Source organism: Hypanus sabinus, chromosome 17, assembly GCF_030144855.1.
Source record: "Hypanus sabinus isolate sHypSab1 chromosome 17, sHypSab1.hap1, whole genome shotgun sequence".
Taxonomy (NCBI): Eukaryota; Metazoa; Chordata; class Chondrichthyes; order Myliobatiformes; family Dasyatidae; genus Hypanus; species Hypanus sabinus.
This window is the reverse complement of record NC_082722.1, coordinates 15,998,362-16,015,082: the sequence shown is the minus strand read 5'-3', so window position 1 is coordinate 16,015,082 and position 16,721 is coordinate 15,998,362. Positions and strand designations below refer to the sequence as shown.

General features: G+C 37.9%; 1 protein-coding gene across 2 annotated transcripts in view; it reads right to left on the bottom strand.

The window, feature by feature from the left end:
* glg1a (golgi glycoprotein 1a) overlaps positions 1–16,721 on the bottom strand; it is a 180,395-nt gene that overhangs the window by 21,671 nt on the left and 142,003 nt on the right. The window contains exons 19-21 of one of the 2 annotated variants that reach the window (XM_059992598.1): positions 10,111–10,248; positions 6,026–6,149; positions 1,396–1,553 (exon numbers count right to left, since the gene is read on the bottom strand). In XM_059992598.1, the coding sequence (XP_059848581.1) occupies positions 1,396–1,553; positions 6,026–6,149; positions 10,111–10,248 (420 nt within the window). The remainder of the gene's footprint in view (positions 1–1,395; positions 1,554–6,025; positions 6,150–10,110; positions 10,249–16,721) is intronic. The other variant, XM_059992599.1, reaches the window with a different exon arrangement.

Sequence of the window (16,721 nt, the reverse complement as noted above, 5' to 3'; positions counted from 1 at the left end):
AGTCCGCTCTGTGATAAATGCAAGAAGAATGCCTCTCTCATCCATATGTACTGGTTCTGTCCTAGCTTGGAGAAATTCTGGAAAGATGTCTTCACTACGTTAGCGTGTATTCTGAATCAGCACCTAGAACCAAACCCCTTAATTGCTCTGTTTGGTTTTTGGGGCGAAACAGATTTATGTCTGGGTCCAACCAAATGCCGAATATTATCCTTTGGCTAGACGCTTGATCCTCCTCAGATGGAGAGATGCTGCCCCGCCCACTCATGCTCAGTTTGGACCTCGAAAAAATTCATTTATTCAGTTCTCAATTCGGATCTAAAGTTCCATAAGGTCTGGGGACCTTTTATCGAGTACTTTCATAACCTTCCTCTTGACTAGGGTTTTTTTTTCTTTTCGGTCCCTTGCTTTCAGCTCCTTTTTTTTCTGGTAGAAGGCATTATTATCCTCTGTTGCTGAGTGTATTCACAGTCTGGGAGCTTGGCTGTCCTGACTTATACTCTCTATGTTGTGTGTGGTTGGTCTGGAGTTGCTGTTGTTTTTTCTTGTGTTGTGGGGCTTGGGGAGGATACTAAGCTTACTTGTCTTTAATTTAGGTGCTTTTTTTTTGCTAAATTCTCTTCCTTTGTAACATATTGTTATTGTATGCTTAATTTTGCACTGTTTTAATGTTCCTCATTGGGATTTGGGGGTTTTTAATTTGTAAAATGGTTTGAAAAACTAATTTTAAAATAAATAAATAAATAAAATGGAATGGCCAAGATAAAACATGACTGCATTTATGTACTGTAACTGAGATAATGCTGACTGAAGAATTGAAGTAGTCTTTTACTCTGATAGTCAATAACCAACTTGAGTTACTGCTCAGAACAATGCAAGTGGCTATCTGTCATGTCACACCTAGTTCTCAGAAAGTGCAAACCCCGTTCTCTTCAACAGACATTATACGCCCTTCCTATTAATAATCTTAAAGATATCTTCACCTGTGACTAATTTCTAACATGCTGCATCACAAATTCATTCCTTTAACAGCTCTATTTAATTATCTCAATCCGTTTTTGTTCTAACATTTTATTATGTCATTTTTCAGTCTTTTCATCCCAGATAATTACCGCTTGTTTGGCAACAAGCTTGGTAATTTTTCTCATTTGTATCTGGTGAACAGTTAAATAAATAATTCCAAACCCTGCACTCAAAACTTCCACTTTCTCCAACAACCATCAACAAGAGTTTAACAATAATGCCAAAGTAATCAAAACATTACATGCCTGGAAGCAGGTCCATTTCCTTAGTTTGGTATGCAAAAATAAGCACGTGAACAAGAGAATGGAAAGAGAGAGCGGGAGAAAATGAGAAAAAGATATTCAATTCAGGTGAACTGTCTTCTCTGTGCCCCACCTGTCCTTTCAATACCTGGTCAGCATATTTCATTTTCAGACAGGAAACCACCTGACCCTCCAGTTCTTTGCCATCTTTTACAGTGTTCAAAACTGACTGGCAGAATTTAGGAATGTCAGCCTTGCAAGCTTTCCTCAGGACTGGGTTTAAACGGTAATCTGAAAGATACATAAAAATTAAATGCGCATTAGAGTGGAATTGCCTACGATGCAAACTCACCATTTAGCTAAGCACAGAAGATACTAAGTGTGTTATGGGACAGCAGGCCTTAGGATGTGTAAGAAAATTTATGATCTCCTGTCATGATAACATGCTTTTCCACAGGAAGAAAATAAAGGAGCAGTTACCTTGAAATCCTACATATAATCCTGTCCAATGGTTTTGATTAGCACTTTGCCAACAATTCAATGTTATTGCCGCTTGTCAGTCCTTGCCTGAATGTCTCCTTAGGTATAGACTGCTTCATTTAAGAAGTTGTGAATGTAACTGAACATCAAGTTATCAGAACATTCCCCCACTTCTGACCTTACAAATGAAAGAAGAGTCACTTATAAAGCAGTTAAGATGGTTGGGCCTACATCACTACCCTGAGTGATATGTTGGGTGTGAAGTGTAGTAGTATGTTGGGTGGGATAAGAAGGTGTAACCCCAATAAACCCACAATCATTTTCCTTTGTATCATTTCTGGCAAATGAAATTTAGAGCCAGGTCATTACTGATCCAAATAAACGGCACAATAGACCTAAGCAGCTAAGACACTTATTTTAACTCCTTGATTCCAACATTTACTGCATGTAGAATGCTCCTTTGTATTTATTGGTATTCATCGAACAAAGATACTTTGTTTGTGTTTGAGTACTGTTGGGGGGACAGCCCAACTGGGAAAGCAACAGTGGCTGTGCCTGTGGCTTAGAAGTGTAGGGAAAGGAAGAGAAAGGCAGTAGTGATAGGGGACTCTATAGTCAGAGAGTCAGACAGGCGATTCTGTGGATGCAGGATAGAAACATGGATGGTAGTTTGCCTCCCAGGTGCCAGGGTCCGGGACGTTTCAGATCACGTCCAAGATATCCTGCAGTGGGAGGGAGAAGGTCGTGGTACATATTGATACCAATGACATAGGTAGGAAAAGGGAAGAGGTCCTGGAAAAAAAAGAGCACAGGAAGTTAGGAAGGATATTGAGAAGCAGGACCGCAAAGGTAGTAATCTCAGGATTACAGCCTGTGCCACATGACAGTGAGTATAGGAATAGAATGAGGTGGAGGATAAATGCATAGCTGGATGATTGGAGCAGGGGGCAGGTGTTCATCAGATTTCTGGATTATTGGGACCTCTTTTGGGGCAAGTGTAACCTGTACAAAAAGGACGGGTTGCTCTTGAATCCCAGGGGGACCAATATCTGCGGCAGGGAGTTTTGCTAAGGCTACTAGGGCGAGTTTAAACTAGAATTGTTGGGGGATGGGAACTGAACTGAAGGGACTGGGGAAGAAGCTATTGGCTCACAAATAGAGAAAGCTTGGAGACGGTGTGTGACGGAGGATAGGCAGATGATAGAGAAGGGAGGCACTTCGACCAAAGGTTTGAGATGTGTCTATTTTAACGCAAGGAGTGTTGTGAACAAAGCAGATGAGCTTTGAGTGTGGATCAGTACTTGGAGATATGATGTGGTGGCCATTACAGAGACTTGGATAGCTCAGGGACAGGAATGGCTACTTCAAGTGCCGGGTTTTAGATGTTTCAGAAAGGACAGGGAGGCAGGCAAAAGAGTGGGGGCGTGGCACTGTTGATCAAAGATAGTGTCACGGCTGCAGAAAAGGTGAACGTCATGGACGTCTACGGAGTCTCTGTGGGTGGAGGTTAGGAACAAGAAGGGGTCAATAACTTTACTGGGGGTTTTTTTAAAGGCTGCCCAATAGTAACAGGGATATTGATGAGCAGATAAGGAAACAGATCCTGGAAAGGTGTAATAATAACAGAGTTGTCGTGGTGGGAGATTCTAATTTCCCAAATATCGATTGGCATCTCCCTAAAGCAAGGGGTTTAGATGAGGTGGAGTTTGTTAGATGTGTTCAGGAAGGTTTCTTGACACAATATGTAGATAAGAGGACAGGCTATACCTGATTTGGTATTGGGAAATGAACCTGGACAAGTGTCAGATCTCTCAGTGGGACAGCATTTTGGAGATAGTGGTCATAATTCTATCTCCTTTACAACAGCATTGGAGAGAGATAGGAATAGGCAAGTTAGAAAAGCAGTTAATTGGAGTAAGGGGAATTATGAGGCTATCAGGCAGGAAACTGGAAGCTTAAATTGGGAACAGAGGTTTTCAGGAAAAGGTACAGAAGAAATGTGGCAAATGTTCAGGGGGATATTTGTGTTGAATTCTGCATAGGTACGTTCTAATGCGACGGAAGTTATTGTAGGGTACAGGAAGCATGGTGTACAAAAGCTGTACTAAATCTAGTCAAGAAGAACAGAAAAGCTTACAAAAGGTTCAGAGAGCTAGGTAATGTTAGAGATCTGGAAGATTATAAGGCTAACAGGAAGGAGCTTAAGAAGGAAATTAGGAGAGCCAGAAGGGCCATGAGAAGGCCTTGGTGGGCAGGATTAAGGAAAACCTCAAGGGATTCTACAAGTACATGAAGAGCAAGAGGATAAGACTTGAAAGAATATGACCTATCAAGTGTGACAGTGCAAAAGTGTGTATGGAACCGGGGAAATAGCAGAGGTACTTAAGGAATACTTCAGTATTCACTATGGAGAAAGATCTTGGTGATGACTTGATTGGGACTGAAAAACTTGAGCATGTAGATATTAAGAAAGAGAATGTGCTGGAGTTTTTGCAAAGCATCAAGTTGGTTAAGTTGCTGGGACTGAATGAGATGTACCCTAGGCTGCTGTGGGAGGTAATGAAGGAGATTGCCGAGCCTCTTGGCAATGATCTCTGCATCATCAATGGGGTTGCGGATGTCGTTCCCTTATTCAAGAAAGGGAGTAGAGATAGCCCAGGAAATTATAGACCAGTGAGCCTTACTTCTGTGGTTGGTAAGCTGATGGAGAAGATCCCAAGAGGCAGGATTTATTAACATTTGGAGAGGTATAATATGATCAGGAATAGTCAGCATGGCTTTGTCATGGGCAGGTCGTGCCTTAAGAGCCTGATTGAATTTTTTGAGGATGTGACTGAACGCAATGATGAAGGTAGAGCAGTAGATGTAGTGTATATGGATTTCAGCAAGGCATTTGATAAGGTACCCCATGCAAGATTTATTGAGAAAGTAAGCAGGCATGGGATCCAAGGGGACATTGCTTTGTGGAATCAGAACTGGCTTGCCCACAGAAGGCAACGAGTGGTTATAGATGGGTCATATTCTGCATGGAGGTTGGTCACCAGTGGAGTGTCTCAGGGAACTGTTCTGGGACCCATACTCTTCGTGATTTTTATAAATGACCTGGATGAGGAAGTGGGGGGGATGGGTTAGTAAGTTTGCTGTTGACACAAAGGTTGAGGGTGTTGTGGATAGTGTGGAGGGCTGTCAGAGATTACAGGGGGACATTGATAGGATGCAAAACTGGGCTGAGAAGTGGCAGATAGAGTTCAACACAAATAAATGTGAAGTGGTTCATTTTGGCAGGTTAAATATGATGGTAAACACATAGTATTAATAGTAAGACTCTTGGCAGTGTGGAGGATCAGAAGGATCTTGGGGTCCGAGTTCATAGGACACTCAAAGCAGCTACACATGTTGACTCTGTGGTCAAGAACGCGTACGGTGTACTAGCCTTCATTAATCGGGGAATTGAATTTAGGAGCCGAGAGGTAATGTTGCAGCTATTTAGGACCCAGGTCAGACCCCACTCGGAGTACTGTGTTCAGTTCTGGTTGCCTCACTACAGGACGGATGTGGAAACCATAGGGAGGATGCAGAGGAGACTTACAAGGATGTTGCCTGGATTGGGGAGCATGCATTATGAAGACAAGTTGAGTGAACTCAGCCTGATTAGAGGCATTGATCATGTGGATAGTCAGAGGCTTTTTCCCAGGGCTAAAATGGCTAGCATGAGAGTGCACAGTTTTAAGGCGCTTGGAAGTAAGTACAAAGGAGATGTCAGGGGTAAGTTTTTTTTTACTCAGAGAGTGGTGGGTGCGTGGAATGGGCTGCCAGCAATGGTGGTGGAGGTGGATACGATAGGGTCTTTTAAGAGACGGTTGGTACAAGAGAAGGTACATGGAGCTTAGAGAAATAGAGGGCTATGGGTAACCCTAGTCATTTCTAAGGTGGGGACATGTTCAGCACAACTTTGTGGGCTGAAGGGCCTGTATTGTGCTGTAGGTTTTCTATGTTTCTAAAATGAAGTATGAAAAGGCTGGGAGTATACTGTGACCAAATCTAGTCACTATCATGTAAGCCAGCTTCAGAAATATTAAAAGTATCAGAGGATATCATAACCCACTTTAATAAAACTACATAAATCGCAAGTTTAAGAGTTCCAGTGTGGAGATTACTTCTAATTCACGGAGAACATTGCACCAATACTTCCACAGCAAAATTAATAGTCTCTATTAATACTTGTACCGTCACCTTGCTTCAGATAAAGAACTGACAGAAATCATAATCGTGGTCATACGTACCTGTATTCTGAGTGATTTGCCGTTTGGTAATCATCTGCTTGCATTTGGGGTCCATAAGTTCAGCATTCTTATTCTGCTTCAGGCACTGGAGCACGTTCTTTGAGTCAGCATCAGCACAATAACGCTACAATACGAAGCATACAACCAGTCAAAAACAACAAGTGTTCAGCAATCAAACATTCAAATCTTGTTCCAATGAAATACAGCTTTAACCTTCAAAAACAAATAAACAACACTCAGATAAGTCAATGTTAGTGTGGTGCAAACCACATTAATCACTACTGATTGCAAATTAGTCTACAAATTCTATCAAATTCACACCTGGGATATTCACCCTTTGATACTTAACTCAGCTCTTCCTAAAATACCAGTGAAGGGAGTGTGGCTTTAAGAACATATCAATGATTGAACTCAATATTTCTTGTGTGCTAGGCATCGTAATATGTTACCTGTGGTGTGAACTAGGGTGTAGTTGCAAGAAAAAGTTTCTGAACTTTTTGTCTTTACATGGTTTTCTGCATTAATTACTCATAAAATGAGGTCTGATCTTCATCTAAGTCATAAAAATAGATAAACACAATCTGCCTAAACTAATAACACACAAACAACTGTACTTCTCGTCAATACTGAGTACACCATTTAAACAATTATAGAATAGGCTCAAAAATGTGTGTGAACCTCTGGGGTAATACCTTCCACAAATGCTATTTGGAGTCAGGTGTTCTAATCAATGAGCTGTGGGTTAGAGGTGCCCTGTCCTATATAAAAAAAGATACACAAAGTCAGGTTACTAACAAAGCCTGCTCTTCTCAAGAAAGATATGTTTATGTGCACCATGCCTCAATCAAAACAACTTTTAGAGGACCTTAGAATTGTACAGATGCATCAGGGTGGAATAGGCTACAGAAGTATTTCTAAAGACCCGAGTGTTCACCAGCCCACAGTAAGAGAAAATGTCTACAAATGGAAGAAATTCACTTCGGTCGCTATTCTCCCTAGAAGTGGGTGTCTGCAAAGATCATGCCAAAAGCACAATATGCAATGATGAAGGACATGAAAAAGAACCCAAGAGTAACAGCAAAAGACCTGCAGAAATCTGTAGAACTTGCTAATGTCTCTGTTCATGTGTCCACTATAAGAAAAGCAGTGAACAAGAATGGTGTTTGTGGAAGGATACCAGAGGGGAAAACACTGCTCTCTTAAAAAAACATTGCTGCACATCTCAAGTTTGCAAAAGGCCTGATGTTCTTCAATGCTTCTGGGACAATGTTCTGTGGTCAGATAAGACAAAGGTTGAACTTTTTTGGCAGAAGTGCACACTGCTATGTTTGGAGGAAAAAGGGCACAGCACACCAATACTAAAACCTCATCAATATGTAAGGCTCCTTTCATCATGCATCATGGTTTGCTGCTCCTTTGCTCCCTCAGAGCCAAGACAGCTTGCCAGTCTGGACCTTTACCCAATTGAGATGCTGTGGCATGTCCTGAAGTGGGTTGTTTGTGCAAGGTATCCCAGAAGCATTAATAAACAGAAACAGTTTTGTATGGAGGAATGGTCTAAAATTCCCTCTCACTGCTGTGCAAGTCTGATCAGCAGCTACAGGAGATGTTTGGTGGAGGTTTTGCTGCTGTTATTAAATACAAGGGTTCACATACTTTTCCCAACCTGGACTGCAACTGATTAAACAATGTGTTAAATAAAGACAGGAAAAGGACAATTGTTCATATGATATTAGTTTAGGCAGATTGTGTTTGTCTATTATTGTGACTTAGATGAAGATCAGACCACATTTATGAGTAATTAATGCAGAAAATTTATTTGTGCAATTTTATGTCCATTAAGCCACAAACTCACTTAACAGTTTTCGCACATTTCACATGACACTATGATCCAATAGTAAGCCCTGCAGTTTTCTACTATGTGGATGTTTTTCAATATGTAATCAACAAAATATGCACTCATAACTGACAGCCAAACTTAGCTGGCAAATTGCCTCTAAAGATATAGCAATGCACAAATGGTACACTAACAGGAACAGCAAATGGCATGATTTTTAAACTATAATCTGCATGCAACAAACAGCAATTAGTCAGCCTCATTTTAAGATTATCACACAGCACTTGTATTTGGTTCAAAAATAAAACCCTTGGACCTGCTTAACCCTTGGATTCACTCAGTCTCAAATCACAAGCATTAACAATCAATAAAATGAATGTCACAGGACATGGGCTCAAAGTAAATAGGTAGGTAGGTAAACAGACAAAAAATATTAAGCAGTACTTTCTTTAAAGATCAAACCAAAACATTGGAGCTACTTGGTCCCAGCATGCCTTGCATTCAAAATGTGGTTTTTGTTTTTAGCTACCAAACAATATTAATGCATTTGTAAAATTGGTGGATCTAAACACCTACATGCTGCAGATTACTGAATTCAAAAATAGCTGAACTTTCAGCCTGGGTTGCACCTTGTTTGGTAAACAAACAAAGCACTCATATTGACTTGTCACTTGCATCAAGTCCATGAATAAATCCCATTAATTAATTTGGCATCTCAATCAGGTAGCATTTGGTGTGGCAATGATTGCAAAAAACTAAAAAAAAAAGAGGGTGCAACATCAGCTTGAGCAAGATTACTAACAGATGAGAAACACAACAGATAAAAAGGGCAGAACTGAGAATACTGTTCAGGCACACCCTTCAATTTGTGTTTAGCAGCTAAAATGATGCCTGTACTTTTCTGACCAAACATGTGGGTGGCAAAAGTGTGGGAAAGTAAAGACTGAAATGGAAACACTTGTAAAGGACTGAGAGTCACTGAATAGTTTATTGTACATAATTTTATTTTTGAATAAAGTATATTTTGTTTAATAAAAACATACTGTGAACATCACTTCAAGATAAAAATCAGGGAAGGTAACCATTAAGAAAGCAGACATTACACACAAAATATTAGATTGCAGATTTTAATGACAGACATACTTCACTGTCCCAGAAGAAAACATATTCCTCAGTTGTAACAAAGATCCAACACAACAACAATAAACACAGGGAAGGAGAGTTCAATAGTTAAAAGCCTGGAAATCAAACTTTAGAGATCTAAAGTGGCTTTAAAGCAAGAAGTTCAAAGTAAATTTATTACCAAAGTAGAAACTTTTCACCATATATAACCCTGAGATTCATTATCTTTTGGGCATACTCATTAAATCCAATAACCATAATAGAATTAATGAAAGACCACACCCAATACCACTGACAACGCTGGGAAGGGCTTTACCCGTTATGAACTGACCCATATCCACTACTTTTTGAAGGATTTCCTGTTCAAGGGCATTGGTGTTTCTATACCAGCCTGTGATGCAACCAGTCAATATACTCTCTAACACACCACTATAGAGCAAAGATACAGGTTTGTCAATGTTTTAGATGTCATGCTGAATCTTAGCAAACTTCTAAGGAAGTAGAGGTGCTGCCATGCATTATTCGTAATGGAAGTTATATACTGGGCCCAGGACAGATGCTCTGAAATGATAACAGTGAGGAATTTGAAGTTGCTGACCCTTTCCACCTCTGAACCTCCAATGAGAACTGGCTCATGGACCTCCGGATTCTTCCTCTCCAGTCAATTACCAGCTCCATGGTCTTGCTGACATCGAGTAAGAGGTTATTGTTGTGGCACCAATCAGCCAGATTTTCAATCTCCCCCCTATATACTGATTCGTCACCACCGTTTGGCCTACAACAGTGGTGTCGTCGGCAAACTTAACTATGGCATTGGAGCTGTGCTTAGCCAAAGTCTTAAGTGTAAAGTGAGCAGAGCAGGGGGCTAAGCACACAGCCTTGTGGTACACATGTGCTGATGGAGATTATAGAAGAGATGCTGTTGCCAATCTGAATTGACTGGTGTCCATCCACAAGTGAGGAAAGCGAACATACAAGTTTGGCTATTGCCAATTAGTTTCAACTGAAAGAAAAGGAACTACTGCCTTCAAGAAAAAAATGGTCCCTTTTTTCCATAGTGACAAAAATATCAAGGTTAAAATAAAAAGAACACAATCTCTTGTCTTATATTAAGGTATATTCCTACCTTAATCATTTGCTTGCAGACTCTCATGAGAGTGTAGTCCAACTCAGGGTCACTCATTTCTGTCTCTTGTAGTTTGAAGATCTTGTCATGACAGCGGTTCGACAGAAACTTTTTGGCATCTTTCAGACACTCGACTACCTGTTCGGAGAGAAGACGTGAGACTATTCAACCCAAGAGAAGTTACGCTTCTCAAATTGGAAATACATGTGTTCAAAATAATTTTGGTTGAATATTACAAATTCTGCATATAAAAGAAATTATATCAATCAGATACAAGGCACAATTTGCAGCTGGATGTGGAAACTGAGGTCAAATGAATACTTGGTACAGTTACATTTATTACTCAGAGGCAATGAAAAAAATCAATACAGGGAACCCTGTTGGATAATAAATAACAGCTAGTGATAAAACGTGATAACATCTCAATGCAAAAAAGACATGCAAACATAGAAACATAGAAAATCTACAGCACAATACAGGCCTTTGGCCCACAAAGTTGTGCCGAACATGTCCCTACCTTAGAAATTACTAGGCTTACCTATAACCCTCTATTTTTCTAAGCTCCATGTACCTATCCAAAAGTCTCTTAAAAGACCCTATCATATCCACCTCCACCACCACCGTTGCCGGCAGCCCATTCCACACACTCACCACTCTCTGAGTAAAAAACTTACCCCTGACATCTCCTCTGTACCTACACCCAGCACCTTAAACCTGTGTCCTCTTGTGGCAACCATTTCAGCCTTGGGAAAAAGCCTCTGACTATCCACACAATCAATGCCTCTCATCATCTTATACATCTCGTATTAGGTCACCTCTCATGCTCCGTCACTCCAAGGAGAAAAGGCCAAGTTCACTCAAGCTATTCTCCCCAATCCAGGCAACATCCTTGTAAATTTCTTCTGCACCCTTTCTATGGCTTCTACATCCTTCCTGTAGTGATGCGACCAGAATTGAGCACAGTACTCCAAGTGGGGTCTGACCGAGGTCCTATATAGCTGCAACATTACCTCTCGGCTCCTAAATTCAATTCCACGATTGATAAAGGCCAATACACCGTACACCTTCTTAGCCACAGAGTCAACATGCACAGGTCAACATGGGACAAAAGGTTCATTTGATTTTCAGACCAAATATTAGAATGGGGAAATGATCTAAGTGACTTCAGACTCAGAATCAGGTTTATTATCACCAGCATGCGACATGAAATTTGTCAACTTAACAGCAGCAGAACAATACAATACATTATATAGAAAAAAACACAAAATAAAATAATAAATAAAAAAACTAAACCAATGCAGCATATGTATATTGAATAGATTAAAAATTGTGCAAAAAACCAGAAATACTATGTAATAAAAAAGTGATGTAGTGTTCATGGGTTGAATGTCCATTTAGGAATCGGATGGCAGAGGGGAAGAAACTGTTCCTGAATCACTAAGTGTGTGCCTTCAGGCTTCTGTATCTCCTTCCCGATGGCAACAGCGAGAAAATGGCATGCCCTGGGTACTGAAGTCCTTAATAATGGACGCTACCTTTCTGAGCCATTTCTCCTTGAAGGTACTTGTAGGTTAGTACTTAAGATGGAGCCGACTAAATGTACAACTCTCTGCCGCTTCTTTCACTCCTGTGCAGTAGCCCCCACCCACCCCCACTCCCCATACCACACAGTGATGCAGCCGGGTCTCAAGATGGTGCTTATGGAGTGAAGTGGTTTTAGGCTTCGCTCCAATCCTTTTACTTTTTTTTAAACCTACAAACACCCCCTAATTGATCTTTTTATACCTATTCTAAAGGGGTTTAGACATATGAAATTTTTTTCAACTGTTTGAATCATTTTCAACTCGCTGAAACGTCTAGAGCAAAGGAATCGAAACAGAAGAAAGAACCATTGACTTTAGAAGCAATTGCGAAACTTATGGACGACAGACTTGAAAAACTGGAGAGTAAATTAACCTCAAAGCTTTCTACGTTCGATGAAATTTTAAAGACACGATGCAGAACTTCAAGCACTTACACTGGATTCACAAAAACAACAAGTATTTTAGTTCTTGAAGAAGCCACTCGCCAGAGAGATCATATAATTGAAACTTTGCAACAACAGCAAGCTTCGACTTCTCAACAGATGGATCGTTATAAATCTAAAATCACTGATCTTGAAAACCGTTCTCGAAGACAAAATCTCCAGATAATTGGGATTCCAGAAAAATTTGATTCGGCGATCTCACTGTATTTTTCTCCAAATTTTTAATGGATGTCTTCCGCTCAGAAGTACTGGATTCCCCTCCAATAATTGACCGTGCACATCGCATTTCTCGTTTTCATTCAGATTCAAGTTTGAAACCACGACAAGTAATTCTCCGGATCCATTATCCTCATACCAAAGAGCGTTTGATTCCGGCTGCCCGGAAAAAGGGTATGATCAGCTTTCAAGATTTTAAATTCCGTATTCTGGAAGATTATAGTCCTGAAGTTTTAAGGACAAGAATGGCTTTTAAATCGGTTATGTTGGAAATTCATCAGGAAGGCTACAAGCAAGCGCTGTTAGTTCCAGCACATTTGAGGGTTACTCTCAATGATGGAACTTGTCGGCTGTTTAAATCTCCAGCGGATGCTCAAAGATTCCTTGAAGAATAACATTTTATTGTTACTATGAGCTGACTAATGTAATAATTAGTTTATAGATTTGGATCTTTTATAAAATGATTTTTTTTACGTGATGGCTTACACGTATTTCTTATACACGGTACAAGTCCGTTTTTGGTTTATTCTGAGTTTGTTCTTTTCATATTATTAATCTGTTAGTTTTGAAAGTAATTCATTAGGGTTTTCTTTTAAGTTCATATACACTTTTTTGATATTTTTAATGTTTAAATATTAAGATTTTATTAAAAAATAAAATGTCGTTTCTTTTTCCCGAAAGACCTTAGTGCTTGGAACGTCACATCCGTTTTGATGTGTCTGAATAAGTTTAAGGACTTTCTTTCAAAACCCTAATACAATATTATCCATTTATGGGTTTTATCATTTTAATTTTTTTTTAATCCTTTTGTTTTTTATATATATATATATATATATATATATATATATATAATACTAATTTTATACTTTAATTTTTGTTATACTAACCCTTTCTTATGGGTGGTTTGTATCTTTTATTCAACTTTTTTTGTTTGAGTTGCCATCTTGAGACATGGGGGTAAATTTAGTATTAGATCGCTTGCTTGCCTCTTTTTGGCTTTTTTCCTGGGGTTTTGAGGTTGGAGGAAGGGGGATTTTACTTTTTCTTTTTGCTTGTTTTACGCTTAGTTTACTTCATGGGCTGATTCGAAACTACAAAAATGGTTGCAGTGTCATGACTTCCAGTTCCTCCTTGAACTTACTTCCCTCTTCTGGATTCATGAGTTCATCTTTTTTTTTAACCTTGTGTTAATTGTAATACATATTGACAATATGGATAAGATTATTAATACTGTTTCTTGGAATACTAATGGTTTAAATTATCCAAACAAACGGAAAAAATATTCAAAGTATTCCATAGAATGAATGCTAATATTATCTTTGTACAAGAGACTCATGTGAGGAAGGCGGATAGTCAACGCTTTTTTAGGTTTTGGAAAGGCCAACAGTATCACTCGAATTCTCAAGCAAAAGTAAGAGGTGTTTCCATTTTTATAGATTCATCAACCTCCTTTATACACTATGAAACAATTTCAGACCCACAAGGTAGATTTTTGCTTATTACTGGTCTACTTTTTAATCAAAAAGTTGTTTTAGTTAATGTTTATGCTCCAAACACTGATTGACCTGAATTTTTTAAGTGTCTATTTACATCCTTTCCCAATTTGTATCAGTACATGCTGATAATGGGTGGGGATTTTAACTGTTGTTTAAACCCTCCAATGGATAGATCTAAGCCCACCCAAGCTCTTCCGAATAAATTGGCCTCTCTTATTAATTCCTTTATGACTGATTCTGCAATTTCCAAAATTTGGCGTTTTTTTACACCCCAGTGACAAAGAGTTTTCATACTTTTCTCATGTTTATCATAATTATTCAAGAATTGATTACTTTTTCATTGATCACCGTTTACTTACAGATGTTATCGATTGTAAATATGACTCCATTACCATTTCTGACCATGCACCTTTGAAGCTATCTATTAAGACAATGGACTCATCTACTAATGCTAAATCTTGAAGGTTCAACTCTATTTTATTGCAGGACCCAGACTTTGTTAATTTTATTAAACAACAAATTGATTTGTTTTTCTCAACAAATTCTACAGCAGAGATCTCTAGTGGAATTTTACGGGACACTTTTAAAGCATTTATTTGTGGACAGATTATTTCATACTCTGCTGGAGTTAGAAAACGAACTAATTCTAAAATATTAACATTGGTTGATAAAATCAAAGCAATTGATAAGATTTATTCAGTGACCCCCAGCAAAGAACTTTACAAAGAAAGAGTGGAACTTCAAATGGAGCATAGTTTGTTATTATCCTCTTTGATTGAAAATCAGTTAATTAAATCTAGAACCCAGTTTTATGTACATGGAGATAAGTCTGGCAAATTATTGGCTAATCAATTGAAAAGTGCTTCGGTTAAATGACAGATTACTAGGATTCGTAAACAAGATGGCACTCTGACGATCGACCATAAAGAGATAAATAAAGCCTTTCAAGATCTTTATAATTCTTATCAATCAGAATTTGTTGAGGATTCTTCTATAATAGATGAATTTTTAAGAAAATTGAATATTCCAAAATTAACAGTAGAGGATAGTGTATTTCTAGATACATCTATTATGGAAACTGAAATAAAAAAGACTATTTTTTCAATGAATTCCGGTAAAGCTCCTGGTCCGAATGGTTATACTGTAGAATTTTTTAAATGCTTTTCCTCTATACTTTCTCCTTGGCTTTGTAAAATTTTTAAAGATGTGTTAATTATAGGCAAATTGCCACAATCTTTTTATGAAGCCTCTAATTCTTAAAAAAGATAAAGACCTTACTGAATGTGCATCCTATCGGCCTATATCCTTGCTGAATACGGATTTTAAGATTTTTAGTAAAATTTTGGCCACTCGATTAGAAAATATATTACCTCGAATTATTTCTGAAGATCAGACTGGATTTATTAAAAACCGCTACTCATCTTTTAACATTAGAAAATTAATTAATATTATTTATACTCCTTCACCCAAAATACCAGAATGTGTCATTTCCTTAGATGCTGAAAAAGTATTTGATAGAGTTGAATGGCCATATTTATTTAATACGTTGCAGCATTTTAATTTTAGTTTGAAATTTATATCATGGATTAAATTAATATACTATAAACCCTTGGCTTCGGTCTTTACCAATAATCAAAGATCTTTTTTTTTTCACTTATTCCGTGGTACAAGGCAAGGCTGTCCTTTAAGTCCTTTACTATTTGACATTGTTTTGGAACCTTCAGCTATTCACCATTCGTGAATCACCTAGTATTTTGGGTATTACCCGTGGGGAAGGGTCGTATAAGTTATCATTATATGCTGATGATTTGTTACTTTACATATCCGACCCTGAGAGATCTATTCCTGCTATTTCGTTCTTGCTTGCTCAGTTTAGTAACTTTTCTTGTTATAAATTGAATTTTAATAAGAGCGAATTATTTCCATTAAATATGCAAGTTCCAATTTATAAACATTTACCATTTAAAGTTGTCACAGATTATTTTACTTATTTAGGTATTAAAATTACCAAAAAACAAAGATTTATTTAAAGTTAATTTCTTACCTTTAATTGACCAAATTAAGCAACTTGCTACCAGGTGGTCTCCATTATCTTTGTCATTGGTTGGTTGAATTAATGCTATTAAGATGATGGTATTATCCAAATTCTTATATTTATTTCAAGCATTACCAATTTTTATTCCTAAATCTTTTTTTGATATTATTGACTCCAAAATATCTTCATATCTGAGGCAGAATAAAATCCTAGACTAAGCAAAAAATATTTACAGAAGCCTAAGAAGGAGGGCGGTTTGGCTTTGCCAAACTTGAGATTTTACTATTGGGCAGTTAATATACGATATTTAATATTTTGGACACAAGAATCGACTATAGCAGCTTGCCCACAATGGGCAAATTTGGAATGTAAATCTGTACAAGACTTTTCATTGTTTTCAATTTTAGGATTTTCACTTCCTTTTTCTTTATCTAAATGGAATAAACAAATAACTAATCCTATAGTTAAATATACAGTGCGAATTTGGTTTCAATTTCGTAAATTTTTTGGCTTGAATAAGTTCATCTTATCAAGCCCTATAATATCTAACTTTTTTTTTTTCGGCCCTCTTTTATGGATCAAGCCTTTGTTTTATGGAAAACAAAAGGTATAACATCTTTTCGTGATCTATTTTTAGATGATAGCTTTATGTCCTTTGAACAGCTATCTAATAAATATAATTTACCTAAAACTCTTTTTTTTTTAGATATTTGCAAGTTAGAAATTTTTTGAATAATGAGTTACAGTCTTTTCTGAAACTATTTCCATCAGACATAACGGAAAGAATTTTAGCTCTGAATCCTTGTCAGAAGGGTTTAGTAGCTGTCATTTATAACAA